A 23,516-nucleotide genomic window follows, 5' to 3' on the forward strand; every position below is an offset into this window, starting at 1 on the left:
CCCTTTATCTTAGCATCTGTTAGCTTTTGTGAGCGTGACATTTGTTGCACTTGTTCTTGTAATTTTGATATATCATGTAGCATTTCTTCCTCTTCTTCATGAGTCATGCTAGAGCTTTCAGGTTCCTTACTAGGCGTTTGCATTTTCTTTCCTCGGGGCATCAGTTACCGATAATAATTATTTACTAGGCCCTTTGAATTCCTTCAAACCAAGCTTATGCAAAAATAAAAAATAAAAACTACACACCTTTTTTTACTTTGTAGAAGCCTGATATTGAATCTGATGTACCTCTGTAATTTCGAATCATCCAATTCTGAAATTGTGATCTGTAGTAGCTTTCTGTGTCCTCTTTCCAATGCCACTAGTCTGAACCAAATTGGATTCTCCAAGAAAGAGTTATGCACAATCTCCCGCAGTGACCTGATTATAGACTGTTTCAGTAGAGCGAACTTGTATGAAGTGCCACGTGTCACTGTTTCAACCCTTGACTCTGAAAAATATATAAACGAAAACTACAGTTCGTCCTCTTTCTGTAACTTCTTACGAAATTTCAATCCGATGCTCAGAAAGAAAGTTATGACGATTTTCCCCAGGTCACCTGTTTTGAGTGTAATTCAGGAGTCTGCAAAAAGACCAACTTCCACAGATAATATCTCCAAAAATATTGCGCGAAAAGATCTGAAATTTGGACCCAAGGTTCAGCACCAATTCTTCTCAAATGGGTTTTTTTTGCGACTTCTGAAACGTCACAGAAAAAAAGTTATAGCGAAAATTCCACGATGACCTGTTTGGAGCAGCGAAACCCTAGAATCCAAAGCTCTGATACCAAATGTTATGAAACCAGCTCACAAAAAGATAGAAAAGAGAGATCCACGCCTTAGAATTCAGCCTCTTCGAGGGGGCAACCTCCTTTACATTACATAAATGAACAATTCTTGGATGATACAAATGAAAATACCTCCTTTCTATATATAGGAGTCTAAGTGGTCCCAATACTATCAAAGCCTACATAACAATAATATTGTAGGGCACAACAATAACAATAGTGGGCTTCTATGTGGCACAATAGTAACAATATGGGCACTACATGGGTACATCAATATAAATAAGGGGTATAACTACAATAGTAATGGGGTAATCACTAGTATTATAGGGACCCAACAACAGGCTTGCAGCCATGCATGTTGAACTTCTCCAATATCTCCCGAGCATACTTACCCTGAGAAACGAATAGTCCATCATTGCGCTGCCAAATTTCCAATCCCAGGAAATAATGAAGGAGGCCCAAGTCCTTCATCTCAAACTCCTTAGCAAGATCATCCTTGCATGAAAGTATCAACAGCTCATCACATGTTGGAATCAAATCATCTACATAAAGTACAATGATAAGCAACTTACCCTCCACCACAATCTGGTATAGGTTAGGATCCGCCTCACTCTTGGAGAATCCAAGTCCGGTGAAATAACTGTCTATCTATGTGTACCAAGCACGTGGTGCTTGTTTCAACCCATACAACGCTCTCTTGAGCCTGCACACATGCGACTCGCTGCCGAAAATCTCGAAACCTTCGGGTTGCTCTATGTACACCTCCTCCTCAATGACTCCGTTGAGGAACGCAGTCTTCACATCCATCTGATGAATGTGCCACCCCATCTGCGTTGAGAGAGAAAGAATCGTCCGTATGGAAGAATACCTTGCGACAGGTGCAAAGGTCTCCTCATAATCGATCCCCTCTATCTGTGAGAAGCCTCAGGCAACAAATCTTGCCTTGTACTTCTCCACACTCCCGTCAGCTGCCTGCTTCACTTTGTAGATCCATCTTGAACCCACCACTGATTTCCCTTCCGGTCTTGGGACAATCTCCCATGCACTGTTTCTGACAATTGAATCATACTCTTCCACCATGGCATCTACCCATGCGGGGTCCTCCACAGCTTCCTCGAAAGAGGATGGCTCAGTCACGACACACTTGCTCACAAGAGCCATGTATCCAGTGTACCGATCAGGTGACTGTCTCTGTCTATGTTGAGCTGTAGGTGGTCCTGCAACCTTCTCTGCATCTTGAGCCAGTCGCTCAGCTTCTGTAATGCGCTTTCACCCTCTGATGGTTGGCGCTGCATGAGTGGTCTCTTCCACTCCATGAACTTTGTCTTGTGGCTGATCCACGTCATGAAGCTCATCCTTAGGAACTAATAGCTCCTCATCTGCATGCAAGTGTGGCTCCCTCTTAAGCGAACACTTCATGGCTTTCTCCTCCTGAAATTTTATATCCCGTCGCACAACAGTCTTGCGACTGTCTAGCAAATACACATGATAGTTGTGGGGCGTATCAGTGTACCCCACAAATATCCCAACCTCTGCGGTCGGCTCCAGCTTCTTCCTGGCATCCTTCGTCACATGCATGTAAACGTTAGAACGAAGAATCCTCAAATGAGAAATATCAGGCCTCTTACTAGAATAAGCCTCCTCGGGTGTACTCATGCCAAGTATCCTGAGAGGACAACGGTTCTGCACATATACTGCAGTATTGCATGCTTCTGCCCACAAGTAAAGGGGTAGGCCCTGATCATGCAACATCGCCCATGCAACACCCACGATCATTCTATTCTTCCGCTCAGCAACCCCGTTCTGCTGTGGGTTATGGGGAGCTATGAGCTCTCTTCGAATCCCTTCTGCGCTGCAGAAGTCCTTGAACTCGCCAGAGATGAATTCACCACCATTGTCGCTCCTAAGAGCCTTCACCTTCTTCCCCGGCTCCTTCTCGACCAGTGCTTTGAACTCACAAAACTTTGAGTATGTCTCGCTCTTCTTCTGCATGAAGAAGATCCAACACTTTCGAGAGAAATCATCAACAAAGATCACATAGTACCTGTGCTTTGTTGTCAAAGCTACTAAGAAAGGTCCACACAAGTCTATGTGAATTCTCTCAAGGATCATCGTGGCACGACTATCCTTCTCGTGAAAGGTGGCTTTCACAAATTTTCCCAAAGTACACCCCTTGCACTGATCTGACTGCGCAAGAGTGCCTCTAGGAAGCCCAGTAGTAATCTGCTGCAGTATCTTCAAGGCTCCATGGTGAAGGTGGTCCAATCTCCTGTGCCACAGCTCGCCATCATCCCGGCTCACCAATCCTTCTGCCTTGCATGCCATTGCTACGCAGCCATCTACATGTAACTGATAAAGGTTCCTGACTCGAACCCCTATCTTCCGGGTTTCTCCAGTTGTCTTACTGCGCAGGAAAGCCTTTCCCTCGCTGAAAACAACATCATATCCCTTGTCTTCTAACATCGCCACAGAGATAAGATTCTTCTTCAATCCTGGAACATGCATCACTTCCTTCAATACAAAGGGTTTACCAGACTCCCTTTCAAAGGAAATGGTACCGATACCGGTCACACTGTATCTACCATCATCGCCCATCTCGATGTGCACTCCAAGATCTTTCTCCTCCAAATCAGAAAACAAATCTCGATCTCCTGTCATGTGAAAAGATGCACCACTGTCCAAGAACCATACCGATCCCATCACACTTGATACCAATCATGCGATCAACAAAAAATCAAGTTCAAACAGCAAGGCTAAGGCCTCTCCTGTTGCAGATCTAGCAGCTTGCTTATTTTTCTTCTTCTGCGGACAATTTGTGGCATAGTGTCCGTGTTGGTGACAGTGAAAGCACTTCACCTTGGACATGTCCTGCTTCTTGCCTTTCACACCGGAACAAGAAGCTTTCTTGTTCTTCCCCTTCTTTGCTTTGGCAACCAAAGCACAATTTTCTTCATCAGGTGCCTTTGATGAAGATCCATCCCTGGTATTCCGCCTGATCTCCTCCTGCACAAGATCTGACCAAAGTCTCTCCCATCTTGGGAATTTCTCCCGACCATTAACAAAGTCCTGATAGCAATGCCAACTCTTCGGAAGACCAAGGAGAGCCAAGCTCACCATGTCCTCATCATCGACAGTCACCCCCACACTTCCAAGCTCATCCCTGCATTGAGTGAACTTCGTGAGATACTTGGGCATACTGTCTCCCTTCTCACACTTAATGTTTCTGAGTTTATCCTTGAGTGCCAACTTCCTCTGGTCGCTCTTGCTTTGGAATAGATCTGTCAACGCTTTCCACATCAAGTATGGAGAAGCCTTTCCATGCAGGCTGGACACAATGTGATCCTTCACGCCCTCCAACAGAATCCTTCGACACTTTGCTGTCTTCTTTTGCCAAGCCTCAACTTGAGCAGTATCAGTAGGCTTTGGGACCTCAGCCTCTATGAACTCCTTCAGCCCATTATCATCTAACACCGCCTCCATCCTATCTTTCCATGCAATATAATTCGAGCTGCCCTCAAGAGCATACTCCAATCGCAATCCGTTGAAAGACATTTCAACTTTGACACCAATAAAACACTGCTGCAAATTCGAATTCCACCAGCTCAAAACTCAACTGCTTTTGATCTAAAATACGTGAGAACAAAGTATTTCTCGTACAGAGATTGACTGTATGGGCTTTTACCGGATATCTCACCTTCCAAAGGAAGGATGAATCCAGAGGCTACCTGGCCCGATTACAGACTCTGCCTGAAGAAATAAAATGTAATCACTTTCTGAATAATAGATCTGATGATCAACTCTGCTCCGATACCATGTAGAAATTTTGAATAATATGAAACTTATTCACAGAGATTATCCTGATTATACACTATTGCGGAATGCATGCATAATACATAACCTCCTCTACGTTGATCATCAATTTTGCAGGATTAAAAATAATGAAACATCAATCGCATGCACACATTAACACAGTATGTAACCTGGGGAAAGCATACAGCTGAAAACCCCACACTATTTGTATATTATAATGATTGAGAACATGTAACAATACATAGTACAATACTCCTCACAAGTACTCAGTACTATCTCCACCTGCTACACACAAACTAGCTCAGATCTGAATCAATCACAGGTTCAAATCTCCTCCGCTGCTTGCCTGCCTCCATTGCGGAATCCTGCATGAGAATAGAATGAGTGTGGCTGATCCAAACTCGTATTTCCCTTGGCTGAACTACGCAATCCTCATTGGCAATACTCAATCCATTGATTGTGCAAATCTCATGCACAACTATAGTCACAACTGATAGCAATCTCAACCTCTAACACCTATCTCCACTAAACCGTCCATGCACTGAGTTAATTGATGTATTCTTTAGTTTCTTTATGAGTTAATAATTAGTGAATTAATTAACAATTAATTCACATCACTCATCACTAGTGTATTTGCAGTTAAACTAAATACAACTAGTTCAACCAAGTCAAACTGAACACAACTCCATCAACTCCTCAATCAACTCCACCAAACTCAACCACTTGAGTTCTAACTGAAGTCCTCCATGCAATAGCTCAACTGACTCATAAGAAAAGTGTATTTCCTTCTGACAACTGCATGTGCCACATCTGTAGCTCGAACTGAAGTGCTCCAAGAGGATAAGATAATGTTTATAGTCCAAATATTATTATGAGCTAATAATATTCGATTGTTCTATTTTTAGTCTGGCAGTCTAAAAATAGACTCCACCCATATGTCTAAAAATAGACATAGTCTAAAAATAGACTTTGCGCCAAAAATAGCCTGCGGGCCCACTTAGTGAAGGCGACTTCTTTTCACTAAGCTCCATCATCTTGTTGCATTCTCAACATCTACTAGGTTCTAAAATTCTAAAAATTAAGATTACAAAAAAATGAAGATTACAAATGATGGAGATAACACTCCTATTTATACAAAAGTTATGATAACAAACTCATAAATGTAGACCCACTATTCCCTCCTTTGATCCACATATTTCTCAACCAATGGTGACACATAACTCTATCCTCTGAGGTCCATGATCTTCTCCATGAGGTCCATGATCTCCTCAAATTCGAATTTGAACATAGAGTGCCACATAAAAATGCCTTGGGAGCTTCCTTTGTACCTACACATGTCAACAAACTCATTCTAATTGTTAAATATAAGTATATGGATATTATTTTCTAAATTTTAACCACAAATTACTTAAAAATACTAAGAATTAATAATGTTTTGGAAAACACAATGGTAACCCATTTAACGATGAAAGTGAAGCTGATGTGGTGACATGGTGGTGGAATAGAGGTGAGAAAATGTGTGAATGGAGTGAAAGTGGATGTATTTTAAGGATAATTCTTAGGCCCAACGATCACCTTGATACCAAAAGATGCCAATCCCACCTCCTTTTACAGATTTCACCCTATTTCACTTTGTAACTCCACCTATAAAATCTTGACAAAAATCATTGCCAATACAATTAAACCCTTGCTTCCATCCATTATCTCTGAGAACCAAGGAGGGTTCATGCAACATCGAAACATTTTGGATAATATCATCTTGGTACATGAAGCAATTCACTCAAGCAAAGAAGAGGGAGAAGCTGGAATGATCATCAAATTGGATATGGCAAATGCGTTTGATCGGGTAAATCACTCCTTCCTCTTCCTTGTCATGGAAAAGTTAGGTTTTAGTAATGAATTCATCTCTTGGATTAAAGCTTGTATTGGTTCTCCCTGGATCGCCCCTCTTATCAATGGGCGTCCTGCTCCCTTCTTTGCAGCTTCAAGTGGTCTTCACCAAGGATGCCCATTATCACCTCTTCTTTATATAATGATGTCTGAAGCTCTAAGTAACAATTTAGAAGTTGGGTGGCTGGATGGATCCCTTCCTGATCCAGATTTAAACAGGAACACAACAAATTATAGATATAATCATAAATACAGAGATACAACAGAAATAACACTTCATTTCATTAATAGAAAAATACTGAAGTATGCTTACGAACCGAATGGAAATAAGACTAGCTCGAGTGATGGTAGCTTATTTGATCCAGGTTCGGGTGTGAAGAAGGACCTTTCCAAGACCTTTTACTTTCGTGATATGTTAAAATTGCAATTAAAGGAACATTAATGAATACATCTGCATGCTATAAAGAAGAGTAACATAACAATCATCAGCACATGAAAACATAAGCCGTTGATAACGGAGTTCGTCCAGGAGGGACTACGTCTCCGGGCCTCGATGTTAAGATGGTGTAGGCCATTGCATTATGTGTTGTCAAGAAAGATGATGTACACATAGATGATGTCTTGATCATACAAGGAAGAATGCCCTCATGCAGGAGTGGCTTTAAGAGATGTTCCACAACTAGAGCTCTCAATCAAACTCCTACCAGTATGACACAAAACACAAGCATGGTGCGCATCCCGCCAACATGGCACAAAAGGGATGTCAAAGCAAAACACATGCATGACGACAACAAGAGTATCCCAACAACATACAACAAGGGATCTCAAAGCATAACATAAAGAGTTATGACAAAGCACATCACATAGAAAGATTCCGCATAACATAAAGCAAGGAATCATGACAACATGAAATAACAAGATCCTGTATCAATCATCAATCATGAATCATGAATCTGTACAACATAATGCAGAAAGAAGAAGTACATGAACATGATGAATCATATACCTCACAACCAAGGGTCATCTGAAGCAAAGGCTGTCAAAGTGTTGAATCTCACTGAAACATTGATCTCACATCATTGATCGCAAGAAGAAGATTGTTCACACATGAAGATGAACATTTGCACTATCACTTAGAAAAGTTACTGAAAGAAGGAACGAGAGAAAGACAAATCCGAATACACCATCAGATTTTTGGCGTCGAGTAGTGCTGAAACAACTATCCAAAATCCAAATTCTGAGAATTTGAAAATTCGAAGCTCAAGGAATCTTTTAGATTCCCTTGGGATTCCTCAAAGATTCTGTTTCAGGGATGAGTTGAAAATCATTGCTCATATGTCAAATCTGATTCTACTATTAGGATCCCTGCGAAAAACCATGAAAAACAAGTATAAACTTGACCATATTCTAACAAAGTGAAATTTTACCTCCGTGGGAAAATTTCATGGCTCATGGTTCCACTCTCTGTTTTTGCTGAAATCATGGTTCCGCGTGCATTCTAGAAATCACTGGAAGACACAGACCTCTCATGAAGAAACGAATAGCGCCATTGTGTTCGTGGCGACGAGAAGTGTCTAAACCATATAAAATTTGTCAACTTCTAAGAAGTTGAAAATTTTGCCTTCCTACAAAAATTCATGATCCCTACATTAAAAAATTATTAAACATGCCTTGAAAAACATGACTGCAGCCTTCTGCTTCGAAATCCGTGCCCGTTCATCTCTCTCCCATAAAATGGTAAAAAAATGAGTTTAAATAAACATAGGCGGATTATTTCATGAAGAGGTTATGTTTTATTTTTACCCCACCCATATTTACATAACCATATTAAAAACTGCATTCCATGGATATATATAAGAACATTTTTTTTTAACTGTTAATTGGGGAGTGGGCCCGTACTTCACGGGAACCATACTCACAAATCCCCAAAATCCGTGGAACCTGCTGTACGTTGCAGTTTGATGGCATCTGAAACTCGGTGGTTGAAATTTTTTGGAACCTTCGTTATTTGTTATTAACCTTTGGACCGTTACATTAACCTTTGGACTGTTTGTGCATGCATTGAACTGACAACGACCATATTTACACGCTGAATTAACCTTTGCTTGGAACATACGTTTTCGTTTGGAGTGGATACAACATATTTACACGCTGAATTAACCTTTGCTTGGAACATACGTTTTCGTTTGGAGTGGATACAACGTTATGTTGACTTTTGTTTGGAGTGTGCCACGTGGGTTGGTTTAACATGGTTCATATATAACCTTTTTATAGGAGTAGTCTACGGAGGCGGTAGAATGGCCCCTTTTCCGGCACCGGCCGGAAAATCGTCCGGCTCCGGCTGCCGGAAATCTCTCCTTCCTCCGCTACCCTCTCTCCGCCTCTCCGCCCGTTCTCCGCCACCCTCCCGCTCCGCCCTGACATTCCTTCCTGACCGATCGCCTGACATTCCCTGACATTCCTTCCTGACCGATCGCCTGCGGGGAGTAATGAGCTGGATGCTGGATGAGCTGGCAAAGTAATTCCCTCCATTCGAATTCAACACTCGCGCCCATTCACTCCGTTTCGCTGTGCTCCCCTACCATTACTCTGGTTTCGCTCTCACCTCTGCGAACTCTTTCCGCACTGCAACTCGGAGGCCTGTGCTCTGATACTCGCTACCTCTGCGAACTCCTTCTGCACTGCAGCTCGGAGGCCAGGTACTCTCATCCTTCCAAATTTCGATCGGGGTTTGTTGCTCCACCGCTCTCTTCTCCGCCAAATTACAAATTATAGCTCGATCCAAACGCTGTTAATTCGTTTCGCTTACAAATTATAGCTCGATTCAGGGAATGTTAATCACAATAGCTACGGAAATTTGTATTAGATATTGTGCCAGAAATACACTGTACAATTGAGCAATCCTTTATCTCATTGGTGTGATCTCGCGATGAATGCTCAATCACTGGTTTATTGCTAAGTTTGGATACACAGTTAAGTTGGTCTTATTGTCTTGCTTAATTGTCTAAGCAACTCGATATCAGCACACTCTGTTTCACGATGTTTACTCTGCAATTGTAAAATACACTCCTCACCTCGATAACAATAAGCTTATTTATTGTCTTGCTTAATTGTCCAAGCAACTCGATATCAGCACACTCTGTTTCACGATGTTTACTCTGCAATTGTAAAATACACTCCTCACCTCGATAACAATAAGCTTATCCGGATATGAATACCACATCCACATCGACTCCGGAAGAGACCCCATCAGAAAATCCAACCGAGAACTTGTCCTTCAAGTCTAAAAACGAAACTGACCGGAAATGAGACCTAGAAGACCAGAGAGCAATCTCCAAGAAATAAGAATGTCAGGTCACCTGCCCTAAAAACGAATATGTTGCCTTTCGTCTGTGCCTAATATCACAGCATTTGGATGGAACTTCCCGGTATAGTAAGTTTGAACGAATCTTTAAAGATATTGAGGGAAATTAAGAAAATTTGAGTCAATGTCTATTGATTTGCTTGCTTATGCTTAAATGTATGGTTTTAAAGCCCTAACTTGGGGCAAGAAAATGAGTAATTCGCGGAAGCGTTAATGATAAAACCTTTCTGAGAGTGACAATATAATTTGACAGTTTACCTAAATGAACCGTATTCTTTAAATTTGCAAGGAAAAGTGAGTCGCTTCAGTGTATGCCAAATTTGATAGCATTCTGCTGAAATTTACAGTAAATCTGACGAAACCCCCAAAAAGAGAGCAAGTTAAGCAAAGTTTGAACGTTAATGCATATTAATGTGGTTGCTTCAACTTACGTAAGCAAAATGAGCGATCACATTTGCAAGGAAAAGTGAGTCACTTCAGTGTATGCCAAATTTGATAGCATTCTGCTGAAATTTACAGTACACACAATGAAAACTTTAACAGCAAACAAAACTTGCTCACATTTCAGCATAAACAATATGGCACCAAAGCAGGAGTATTTTATTGTTTTAGTTGAACAAATTGGTTAAGGTCCTGAAAGGTCTTCCCACCCTGTAAGGGTTGGTCCCAACCGAAAGGTTATACCTGAGCATAGCTCACTTCAGCTTCTAACATGGAACAGGGACATGATCTTAACTTAGGTAGAAAATTATTGCAGCCCTTCCAAATTCCATGGAAGCCAATCAAATTCATATACAAAAATTAATTTCAAGAAAGTAACTCTGCTCAGTATAGTCTCAAGATTTGCAGCCTTTGGCAAGTTAGACCTGTGCGTTCAGTGCATCTACCAATCACATAAGAGAAATCACAAGGAGTTTTGAGAAAACCACCACAAGAGAGGAGTCTATAGGATGAGAACTCGTTTAACCATATGGTTGCACAGCCAACCAATTTGGCAATCAAAGTTAATGACACCAATGAGGGAAATGCAACTAATTAGTTCTGCCAGAGTGAACACACTCTCAAGTGCCTTGATTTCCAGAGATGAGACAATGATCATCCAATTTGCACAAAGGTAACCATTCAGGACCACCTCCATTGATATTTGATCTTGTATAAATATGTATATTTGTACTTGTAGATCATCTTCAACATCATCGAGAGATCAGATTGTTGTCTTGTGGGATCTAGCTGCACAATTGTTTCCTTCAAATGACTCAAGCCATATTGCTGCAAAAATGGACTTTATCGTCCTTAATATATATGACTATGATTTGGCTTGACACAAGCAACAGCTCTATCATCCGTATACTACTCCTTAGCAATTTCACTCCATACAAACATCTGTAATGAAATCAAACAGTCACTAGCTTCCTTTTACTGAAGAAGCCTTTTACAAGCATTGAGCAGTTTCTAAATGTTGAACTTCAGAAAAAGAAAGATTCAGTGAATTGCACCTGTTTTCCTTCAAAGTGTACCAGAAAGACTCCTTCAAACTTGCAGGTAAATTAAAACAGCATCCATCAACATAACTTCACTTCTCATAAAAAGTACATTTATCCCAATGACTAGTGATAGGGACTTTCTTACGTTCACAGAGCATTCAACAAGATCAGAGGTGCCATAGCTGCTGGAAGTCAAGTGATTTCATTGATATTCAAAGCAGAGAAGAAAGTGATGAACAAAAACATTGACTTGCAAAAGAATCGGGACCTTCCAGTAAATTCATATATAAATGATATGCAAGAGAAATGCACCAACACACATATGCCTGATTTCCAGTAAACTATTTTCAATATTATATAGCTCCATATCCCCGGTCTCAAGAGCTGAAGCCACCTTTGAATTAATAACAGCAGCATCTGTTACCCATATTCTAATATCTTCATATGTAATCTTATTTTTGCTATAATATTCTTTTCCAAAATTCTCCTTGATTTTAATAACCTCATTATTAAAGTCATTACTACTTCGTAACTTCCCTTCATGCATCAGCACTGGGCCGTCCAGATTTTGGACACTCTCATCAAGCTTGGATACCAAACCAAACCCTGTTTTGTTCTAATTTATTACAATCAGTTACTAATTGAATCAGTAATCTGATTCTGTAGCTCCAACCTCTTCGAATCTCAATCAATTGAATATCATTAGGCCACTGTTCGGCCTCTCTGATAGTATAATCAACTTTTGCCACTGCATTCAAATAGGGCCTAACGCAATGTTCTTCAAAAGCATTATCATTTTGCAGCTCCAATTCCAGTTGTCCTCTTATCACTGATATACTTATGTTCAATAATTGGGCCCTGTTGGCCAATTCCCATGCTTTTTTCAACAATCTTTCTTTATTGGCTAAGTTATCTGCTTTTTTTAATTATATATGATTGAAAAACATGTTGAGTATTAGGAAAAAGATAATTGTCTACTTGTTTAACATGAATTTATTGTTATTTGTTTTTCAGGTTTTTGAAGTGTAAAAAATGGTGCAAAAGTGGCATTTATGCATTGAAGTGTCTTGCTTTCCAAATCCAGGTCGAGCAGTTATTAAATTCGTCCTTTACAATATGGCAACAAATCATTTATTTCATGGAAAGAGAGAAGTGCCTGGAATGACGACAAACAATGAGGCATATTACATTGCCCTTGTTGAAGGGTTAAAAGAGGCAAAACAACATGATGTCAATGATATTGAAGTCTTCACCAACTCGGAGTTGATATGTAATCAGATGAAAGGCATCTATCGGGTTCGGAAGGACAATTTAAAACCTCTTCATAAGGAAGCAATAAATTGGAGTTGTCAATTTCAACATTTTACCATCAATCACTCTGCAGATATTGAAAAGATGTCCACTGATATAATGTCCAGAGCATTTTTAAGCACATATGTAGATGCCAAATATGACATAGGATCACCATCCACTGCAACAGAAATCATTGATCACCATCAATATAAATCCCCATTGTGTGAATGGGTTGTTGTTATCATTTTTCTGGGGTCTATCATCGCATGGTTCTTTCACTAAAGAAGAACCTATTAATATTTTATTTTTCCCCAACATGCAATCATTACAGTTTTTTGTATGGGAGACAAATTTATGGACAAATGTAATATATTCCATGTACATGGACAAATGTATTTTGAGAAAAGTAACTGGTTCATGATTTTCTGATTATCATCAATACATTATGATGTTGTCTGATCCTCCCAAACACCTTCTCAGATCTTTGTTTCTGGAGAGATATTGATATGCTATGTGATTTGTTAGTTGGTTGTTGATCAGTGATGAAAGGTTTCTTTACGTATGTGTCCTCCTCATCCAATAGATAATAGATAGTTGTCTACTTGGGTTGGGAAATCTTGAATGGTATGTCAATGAGGTTTATGCATGCCCCCTCTTCAATTTGTCTCATCTCTTATAGTGAAAATATAGACATCCTTGTTTTAGGCACTGTTTCTATCCTTTAATTGTTGTTATCAATTTATAGGAAAAGTGCATGGTAAATGAGGTAACCAGTTTTAGACTAGTGTGCATTAGTCTAGGAGTGAGGCTCTCTATTCTAGGAAACTTCTGAAAGCACCTTGGGCGCACTTTTCTAGAAGTGAATTAGGGATTTACTAAGCCAAATGCGTAAAAGGGATTTACTTCCAATTTGCTTGAATGAGGGGGGAAGATCAGTTTTTTCCACTGGAAAGATTAGAGTGAAGTTGCAGGATCAAGTTATGTCAAAGCTAGAAGCTAATACAAGAATATTTAGCAAGATATTATAGTTCATTATGATGTCACTAGCTCAGATTTGAACTTGGGTAGGGAAAATAAATCCTGAGTTAGAAAGACAGTGGTCATTCCATCCAACAGCTAGAGATACCCCAATTAACATATCCACAAATAAACAATTTACATACTTAAGGCTCTACTTCTTTTCATAAGATTTGAATCAATAACTTAATGAAACTAAACCTTACATCAACATACTGATTTATTTTTCACTGTAATGAGTATCTAGTTGATTGCTTAGAGGTTTGTTGTGCTTGTGTGATGCATTACCCTTCTGGTTACTTGCTTATGGTGGCCAGCAACTCTTTTCTATGTTCTGGTCTAGTTTCAAGACTTAATTTGTAGAATATTTTAATTTTAATATTTTTAAAGCAAATACTTGAGAACACATAAGGCCAAATTTGGGGTCCCTGGGCTGACTAAGGTCTCGACTCACAAGTGTGCACTTTTCCCTCAGGTTTATATTTTAAATAATATTATTTGATTCAGTGATTATTGGCCTCTTTACATCACTTGAAACTGTAAACATAATTGAAAAAACCAAGCATCCATTATATATATACGCATATACATATGGAGTTTTAAATGTCAAATGATGACCATTGCAGTGAATATGTAAAAGTACCATTGGATAGCAATCTCTACTATAAAACATGTAGGCTACCATGGGTATATAAACAAATATGTCAAAAATATCAATTTCCTAGCTACAACACTTCACAAGGCATAGATTTCTTGTGATAAATTTCTGCATACATAGCTTTGTTAATCTGTAATACAGTTCCATCCTCTACTGGTAATGTAATCATCTCTGGGAGTTCATCCAATGATTTGATACTGGGTTGTCCCTCGACAGCAGGTAGGGCCAATATTCCTTGCAATGGCTGCAATACATTTCCATCCTCTACTGGTAATGTAATCATCTTTGGGAGTTGATCCAATGATTGGATTGTGGGTTGTTCCTCGACAGCAGGTAGGGCCAATATTCCCTGCAATGGCTGAGACATAACTAGTATGAAGTGACCATCATATATAACATGTTCTTCAATACAATATGCATGCTAAAAATCAAGTGTTTGGATAAACTCATGAGCAGTTTGGGTTACAAGGTTAATAGGAAAAGAAACAAATTGGCATGGTAAATCCTGGGCATTGCTTCTCAGTCATCTCCAACCACCTTGCCAATCACTTGCAGAATTCACACAAATTTTACAGTCGGACATGCCTCATTTGAGATCAAATATGCCAGACTACATATTGATGTATAAATCTGTTACACCAACCTTTCTGGAACAACTTGTAAGAGACAGATTTGTGCATGGATAAATGTTTGTTATTGCTGGAGTTTTACCTTGAAATTATATACGTTGTGCAATTTAGGGTACATCATTTAGGAGTCTTACTTCATTTAGGGTACATCACCCTTAAGCAAGTATGCCAACTTGTATAATCATCAAATCTCTTAGGCATCTCTTGAGCCATTCAATCCACTCATCTAGCTTTTAGAAATTAGCTGTTATCTCTGTGCCACCGCCATCAACATTTTATTAATTTATCTTTAGTTAGAAAAAATATTGTTATTTTATTTCATCAGAGATTGGCTCTTCTCTTATTTAAAGAAACCCTTCCCAATTGAAATGGTTGTTGGAGGAATGAACACTTGAGCTCTTGGGCAGTGTTTTACAACCAGGACCAGGACTCTGACCAGGCCGAGGATCGACTCCGACTTCGACCAGGATTCGGTAATGACTCGGCCTAGTCGATTTCAATGACTCGGTCGTTGTAAAAAATACATTAAATATTTATTTTTTTTATAAAAAAACATAATTTTAAATATTTTAAACATAATTTTAAAGATTTTCATTCATGTTTCCAAACACATAGCATTATAATATAGATGGAAGACAACATATGATCAAAGTAGGCTCATGAACCAATCCATTATATCAAACCATAGTATAACCCTGGAAAAACAGTGATAAAAAGGGTCGAGTTTCCTTGAGTAATAGTGCAGGAGTTTAGGGTCTTATGGTGAGATTTGTTGCTGATTTGGACGTATGTTTGTAGGCCGAGTTAGGCTGTTCTGTGGATGTGACAGAAGCCCTAAAGAGGGCTGAAAACTTCAGTGAATCCTGTGCACAGAACCAAGAATTACAGGACTGTTGGAGCTGTCTTTTAGAAGTATGTATTTGTCTTTCATGTTGGCTGATTGCTAGGGATGGTAGGGCTGTCCTAGTGTGTTTGAACAGCAGTTTTGTGAAGCCCTAGTACTATCAACAAGGAGCAGGCCTGTGACAGTTAAGAGGGCAGTCTTAGAGGCACTAAGTTTGTCATTATTGGAGTAGCATAATGACAGTGTGAATGCAGAATTTTAGTGCCCTAAGGATTGACTTTTGGAGGAGCAAAAGAGCAGTCTTGAGGGTTGTCTGTGTGCCCTAGTTCAGTGAGTTGCAGGTGGGTAGACTTCAGTGATAAGAGGGTAGCAGTGCAGACCCTATGTACTGGTGTCTTTGAGGAGCAAATGACATCTAGAGGGAAGAAGACCTTATGAGCAGCGTTCTTTGAAGTGGCAAAGTAGTGCTAGAAGTTAGCCAATGTTTAGTCATCTTGGAGCAGCAAAGAGTGATTGATAGAAGTTTTTGTTGAGCTGGAGATGCAAGCTTTGAAGTGGCAAAGTAGTGCTAGAAGTTAGCCTATGTTTAGTCATCTTGGAGCAGCAAAGAGTGATTGATAGAAGTTTTTGTTGAGCTAGAGATGCAAGCTTTCTGAAGCGGCAGAAGTTGCAGTGATCAGCAGAAGGGAAGGTAAAGTACCCCCCAGGTGTGTTCAAGGTGCATGCACTGAAAGAATTGTGGAGCGCTACATCAGTAAGTAAGTCAATTGTCCTTTGTTCAAGGAAAGTTTGGTGATCATAGTTGTTGATAAATGGTACCCAATGGCAATGCATAGTCAACTGTCATACATGATCAAAGACTCAAAACAAAATAGCTCCGTATGTAATTGAATGGTACTATTGCATCTTATGGTTGTGCTAAAGCAATTGTTTTCACTGTTTAGTTCTGCCAATATAAGAGCCTGATCTAAAAGGAATAACAGTGATAAAAAGGGTCGAGTTTCCTTGAGTAATAGTGCAGGAGTTCAGGGTCTTATGGTGAGATTTGTTGCTGATTTGGACGTATGTTTGTAGGCCGAGTTAGGCTGTTCTGTGGATGTGACAGAAGCCCTAAAGAGGGCTGAAAACTTCAGTGAATCCTGTGCACAGAACCAAGAATTACAGGACTGTTGGAGCTGTCTTTTAGAAGTATGTATTTGTCTTTCATGTTGGCTGATTGCTAGGTATGGTAGGGCTGTTCTAGTGTGTTTGAACAGCAGTTTTGTGAAGCCCTAGTACTATCAACAAGGAGCAGGCCTGTGACAGTTAAGAGGGCAGTCTTAGAGGCACTAAGTTTTTCATTATTGGAGTAGCATAATGACAGTGTGAAGGCAGAATTTTAGTGCCCTAAGGATTGACTTTTGGAGGAGCAAAAGAGCAGTCTTGAGGGTTGTCTGTGTGCCCTAGTTCAGTGAGTTGCAGGTGGGTAGACTTCAGTGATAAGAGGGTAGCAGTGCAGACCCTATGTACTGGTGTCTTTGAGGAGCAAATGACATCTAGAGGGAAGAAGACCTTATGAGCAGCGTTCTTTGAAGTGGCAAAGTAGTGCTAGAAGTTAGCCTATGTTTAGTCATCTTGGAGCAGCAAAGAGTGATTGATAGAAGATTTTGTTGAGCTGGAGATGCAAGCTTTGAAGTGGCAAAGTAGTGCTAGAAGTTAGCCTATGTTTAGTCATCTTGGAGCAGCAAAGAGTGATTGATAGAAGTTTTTGTTGAGCTGGAGATGCAAGCTTTCTGAAGCGGCAGAAGTTGCAGTGATCAGCAGAAGGGAAGGTAAAGTAACCCCCAGGTGTGTTCAAGGTGCATGCACTGAAAGAATTGTGGAGCGCTACATCAGTAAGTAAGTCAATTGTCCTTTGTTCAAGGAAAGTTTGGTGATCATAGTTGTTGATAAATGGTACCCAATGGCAATACATAGTCAACTGTCATACATGATCAAAGACTCAAAACAAAATAGCTCCGTATGTAATTGAATGGTACTATTGCATCTTATGGTTGTGCTAAAGCAATTGTTTTCACTGTTTAGTTCTGCCAATATAAGAGCCTGATCTAAATCCTTTTGATGGTTCAGTAACCAGTTTGTGTTTTACTTTTGATTTTTCTGCCTACTTGTATGATTGCTATTATTTTTTTTCCATGGAAAAAATTGTAACATTATATTATAAGAAGAAAGGAAGTTACATTTTCCTAGTGCCTGCAGGAACATAAACAGTGAAGAAGGCCTATCATAACTGTCATCACTGCGCTGTCTACTGTCAAAGAGCATATAACTTCATGACATCAAAAACTAAATGCCTAACAAGAGGCTCTGTAGAAGTCCATAAGTTCAAAAAAACCTTAGAACCATTAAGAGGAAACTGTCTATTACATCTGGAATATAACCCAGACCATCACGTGGAAACACAGAGTGCCTATAATCAGAAATCACATCAGAAAACAAGGAAATAAGGACTAGATGAGGAAAGGTCTGGTATGTTGAGGATGATCCCTCCATTTTGCACCAGCACCAGGACTTCTTCAGGAGCTTCAATTCCTTGCTTTGAAAGCCTGCCCACCTGCATGTTGTGCTCTCTGTAAACATGGCTGAAAATAAAATAGAGAACCTGCTCATTGCGTTGATGAGAGCTCAAACATTCCTCGGTGCTCATCAGGCACCCATATTTTTAATATTGCACTGATAAAGGCTCAAACTTTCCTCAAATTTTGCAGGCACCCATGTTCTCAATGTACCTAGAGCCTTCTGAAACAACACAACATTCCATGTCAAAACACAAAGTTTCATGAACTTTCAGAGAACAGATTATGAAAAAGGTATTTTTATAACAACATAACAATGGAAAAACATAAATATACTTATCATATGATAAAGGGCCACCTGGCGACGCCATAATAACCTAGCTTATCTATTATTTGTGCATACCTCATTGATTCCCACTAGAGTTGAAGTCCTTCTGTAGATGATCAGTCATGGTTGAAGATGATGCTTCTCCACTTATTCTATAGTTACCTAGAAAAATGTCAAACGTTATCGCAAAGAAATTTTCTAGAGCATCAAGGTATATGTGCACACACAATGAAAGAGTGTCAAATGTACCTGGCATGGAAAGTAAGGTTGGATGGTCTTGCATCTCCCTTTGGTCTTGGGTTATCACCATGGTTGGGGATTGTTGCATTGCTGTAAAAATAAACATACCACATGTTAAAGAATAGTGATGATTAAATACTTAAATCTAAAATCATGACTCTATTCAACACATGAAACTAACCTGGAACCATAGAGACGGCATTATTTGATCGATGACGTCCTCGCTTATTGAGGTATCGAAACTCAAATGGTTCATATTCTGATGGATCAACATTTAAATCAATTTCCAAACCATTGTTTTTTCTGCTGCTTCTTCTTTTCTTTGTGGGGCTAAGGAAACTCTTCTTCCTCTTCAAAGATGGATCAAGAGATTCCAATCCAGGTGTGAAGTCAAAATCAGTAACGTGCACATTATTGGCTTCATCCAACATTTTTTTAAGCATATCAGTCCATTGGATTGTCTTTGCCAAAGTAGTAGGAGGGTTATCTAAAATGAGATGGATATAGCTAAACAACTCCTCCCTTGCCAAATGAAGTGCCTCGGCATCTGCGTCAACAACATTTGTGGCCATAAGAGTAGCATCGACATCTTCATCATGGTTTTGAGGCTCTATATTGATCTCAGGTGGGTCATTGCATATGTTATCCTCTGCATGCTGATGAAGCAATGGATTTGAATTATCCGATTGGAAATACAACCAATTAACCTTTATGGCATGCTTGCAAATGTTTCCACGGATAGACCATGGACATTCACACGTTATAAAATCCTTACGATACCAGGTGACAAGGTATTTTTTATCTCGATCTGTCTGACTTCTCACCCAATAAGCACGTGTTATGTTCTCATGAGGACAACAATCAGTATCCATAATTTTTCTAGCTCGTTCCACTAATGATTCTAGCTGCTTTTCTCTCTTGTAGTTGTTTAGGAATCCTTCTTCTTTTAAGATTTCCTTGAACCGATAACAAGGTTCAACTGTTGTTAGTAGCATATGCAATAACCAATCCATCCTCCGGGCACATTTTTTCCTTCTATCAGATAGAAATGTTGTTTTTAGGTAACAATGGTATGACTCAACAGCATTATTGGTCTCCTGATTTGCATGAGGAAACTCCCGACAACCTTTCACCCACATACCTAATTGCAAATAGAACGATGTCAGTCTCACTCTATCACCTTTATAAAAGAAAAAATACATATAATATGAAAAAAATGTTTACTTACGAATCTTATCTCCAGTGACCCAATTCTTGTTGAAATAGTCTAAGAACTTCTCTTCAGCTGCAAACTTGATAAAAAATTGATTGATTGCATCTTCCACTTCATAATTGAGAGTGTGTTTCATGATGAAACCTAACTCACTGAACATCTCTTTGGCTTTTATGGAACTAGTGGCCAATCGATTGACATTTTTCAACCAAGCCCTCCGTACATGCCAAACGCATAAGATCACATCACAACCTGTGATCCTCCTGCCATATTCAATGCATTTTAGTGTGATATTTTTAGAAAAAATGCAAGTTTGGTTATATCATGACAATGTTAAAGTTACCTCAAGGCATTGATTTCAGCCAGTGCATCATCAACCATGAAAGCATTGACTTTCCAATCAGGACGGGTTTGGAAACACTTGCGCATGAGCTGCTCCAGCCATATTGCAATATCATCTGATGTGTTTCGTGATGCCACGACCCATGCAACAGGCACCCCGCTTTGTTGTTCATCAAATGCCACGAGTGTATACAACTGATACTGTCATTTTCAACATTACATAAATTCAAATACAAGTTATTAGTCATTTTGAATGGATACAACTTAAATAAATATATTCAATAAATCATTGGCATCTGACTTACCCCATATTTGTTTGTGTTAAATGTTGAATCCATGGCTATTAAGCTATTGTGCGATAGCTTGACCATTGTCTCCAACATCCACTTTGTTTGAATCCCTATTATAAAAGGGACCTCCACACCATTGGGCTTTTGGTAAAAGAAAAAATCTTCCCGATGCTTTTGATACCAAAGGTTTACACTCATTTCATCCTTTTTGTGAAGTTGATAATTTCCCTTCGCCAACCTATTATAAATGTTTACAATATCTTTCCTGCATAAGAAGAAATCTCTATCTCGAGTTGCCACATCGATGTCAACATGTCTCTTAACGTGGGTTCTATACACTACATCAATAGGCACTCCCAAAAAGAAACAACTCTCTACATATGCAACAATGTCCCTCGAAAGCCTTGGCCTAAGCAAGGCCCTGGTCTCACCTGAAGTGTCACATTGACCATGACAAGCCCAACCTTCCCCATCTACATGTTCATACATATTGAAAGTTATTATTGCTCTATCAGGAATTTCATGCATAACTTTCACAATAAAGTGGCATTGGCAACCCCTCTTCTGCACAAATGAAGTCCTTCGTTTAGCTGAAAGATTTCCTCTTTTGTCCTCTGGGCCAAATGAACAATAATAGCTAAACCAAAAATTTAAATTGTTAGTACATACAAAGAAAGATAACCGTGGTTTCAAAAGATCTAAACAATATATATTTTAAATACTCACATATCATATTGCAATGCAGCAGTAGATCTTTCTTTTGGTTTACCCTTTGTTTTTCGTACGAATTTACATGGAGCAATAGGATTTTCTTCCTCTCCTTTTATAAAGTCAGCAACTCGTCGTAACGGGATTACAGCAACACGATCAATACCATTGTTTTTTGTATTTATTTCTGTCCAAACCAAGTCTTTATTAGAGAAAGTAATTTTGTCTTTGAGGTCTTGCACCTCAAGATCCATGATATATTGCCATTTCTTTCGCTTGCCCATTTTGAACTAATCTGGTCAAACAACATGCAAGGACATCAAAACCAAAATTTTGATCTTAGCAAGTTATTCAACATATATTTAAATATAAAACCTCTTTTATGCTTTTTTTGAGGTCTAAAATATCAATCACTCAATAATGACAAAAATAAATAGCACGAAAGGATGCAAAACATTCGTCCATTTTGTTAGATCTATAGAGAATAGTAAAGCTGGAACTACTTCAACCACTTCTACAGGGAAAGGTGTACTAACAATAGAATTTCCCTTAAAGTCAACAATGCAATCCTGTGGAGGTACTGGTGACGATGGTGGAGATGAAGAGCACCAAGGTTCCAAAAGGTCAAGACTTTTCCTAAATATCATAATGAATGGCTTCACTCATTTATACCATACAAAGCAAATTTATGAAGCTAAATCAAATATATAAAATAAAATATAACCCACTCAGTATATCTCTTCTTTTCATGACTTTTCCTACATATGTTTCAACATATCTTCAATGAATTTGAATTTCCATCGACTTAAAATTTGAATTTCCATCGACTTAAAATCTTGGCAATGGACAGCAAGTTTATGAAGGAAAAACTACACATTTTGAAGCGTAATTCCTTTTTGAAATCAAACTAATTTAAAAGTTTAGATATGATTCATATTACAACCACGATTTCATTGCCATCAATCCCAACTGGATTATATGCTACACTTCAGCAATTGTTTTCCATCCATTCCCAAAAAAAATAGGCCCAGATCTTACACAAGACACAGATCCAACTCATGTATTTAGTATATTAAACACATACAATTGGCTGAAACAAAGATTTCAATTATCTGGCTAAACACAGAGCCATACTAAATGATACCATCACAATTTCAAATCTGTCAACGTTGGATCACAATTGCCACACTATCCAGAAATAAATTGAGTTTACCATTACCTGTAACTAATACTAGATTGGGGATTTAGCATTCAATGATCCTTTTGAATTCCCAATTATGAATTTGCCATCTACTCTGCCTCAAACAAACATTCCCTTTCTATTTGTCTTTTTCAACCAATTTCATATTTGTTTCGAATTGTCTTAAACCTTCCTCATATTGCAGATTCATCTAATCAATCAATAATTCCAGGCATACACACAATCTGTCTGTAATTCAACAATTACTCCATTACAGAGACAATATAATAGAATGAATAGAATGAAACTTCAATTTTCATTAAAAGTTCATTTACATATAATTATACTCTCCTCTTGGCTAAGGTATAAGTGAGGGGGCATAGGTATCTGCTATACATCAACTGCAACATAAAGTAAGCTGCAACTCATAAAAGTAAGCAACCAGAGCAGCAGTGCAGTGGATACAATTATTTATTTAGCAGCCGCTGTATCACTACACAAAAGAAGCAGAGCTCGCTGAAAAAGCAATCACCACACAAACAATAGAAAGACGCACTAGTGGTTTAATTTGAATTATCAATTACATGTTGGAGTAGTCTACGGAGGCTGATGGCTTGTGCCTCACGACTTCAAATATGCTGATAAAAATATAACTTTGGTAATGGAGTCAGAAAAATATACAGGTAGGGAGAAAAAAAAGATGGAATTTCATTCAGCCACATTCGATATGTCTGATATGGCAGCCTCTGATGCTGTCAAATTAAATCGAGCAACATCACAAGTTATACAAGCTAAGGTTGACGAGCAAACAACTCTTCTTGAGAGAATGAGGAGACAAATTGATG

At 39.0% G+C, this 23,516-nt stretch overlaps 1 protein-coding gene and 1 long non-coding RNA gene across 2 annotated transcripts; both read right to left on the reverse strand.

Moving 5' to 3' along the window:
• Nucleotides 1-18,484: 18,484 nt before the first annotated feature.
• Nucleotides 18,485-19,510, reverse strand: LOC149218059 (uncharacterized). The gene is made up of 4 exons (XM_089386466.1): nt 19,120-19,510; nt 18,948-19,028; nt 18,774-18,860; nt 18,485-18,593 (listed from the first exon to the last, which is right to left on the reverse strand). The coding sequence occupies exons 1-3, from the start codon at nt 19,508-19,510 to the stop codon at nt 18,775-18,777; spliced, it is 558 nt and encodes a 185-aa protein (XP_089242592.1). The 3' UTR covers nt 18,485-18,593; nt 18,774.
• Nucleotides 19,511-20,000: 490 nt separating this feature from the next.
• On the reverse strand, nt 20,001-20,220 carry LOC149218060 (uncharacterized). The gene is made up of 2 exons (XR_016248605.1): nt 20,167-20,220; nt 20,001-20,079 (listed from the first exon to the last, which is right to left on the reverse strand). It is a non-coding gene; the product is annotated as an uncharacterized LOC149218060 (long non-coding RNA).
• Between the last annotated feature and the right edge of the window lie 3,296 nt (nt 20,221-23,516).

The sequence above is a fragment of the Pinus tabuliformis genome, chromosome Q (genome assembly GCF_031772625.1).
Source record: "Pinus tabuliformis cultivar Carrire ecotype Pingquan chromosome Q, CPIR1, whole genome shotgun sequence".
Classification (NCBI taxonomy): Eukaryota; Viridiplantae; Streptophyta; class Pinopsida; order Pinales; family Pinaceae; genus Pinus; species Pinus tabuliformis.

Bases quoted from the DNA above. Each gene is read 5' to 3' on its own strand.
- LOC149218059 (XM_089386466.1), bottom strand. From the start codon at position 19,510: ATGGCCACAAATGTTGTTGACGCAGATGCCGAGGCACTTCATTTGGCA. The intron at 19,029-19,119 runs GTTAGTTTCATG...TTATTTTTACAG, and splicing joins TGCCGTCTCTATGGTTCCAG to CAATGCAACAATCCCCAACC. The intron at 18,861-18,947 runs GTACATTTGACA...ACATTTTTCTAG, and splicing joins AACCTTACTTTCCATGCCAG to GTAACTATAGAATAAGTGGA.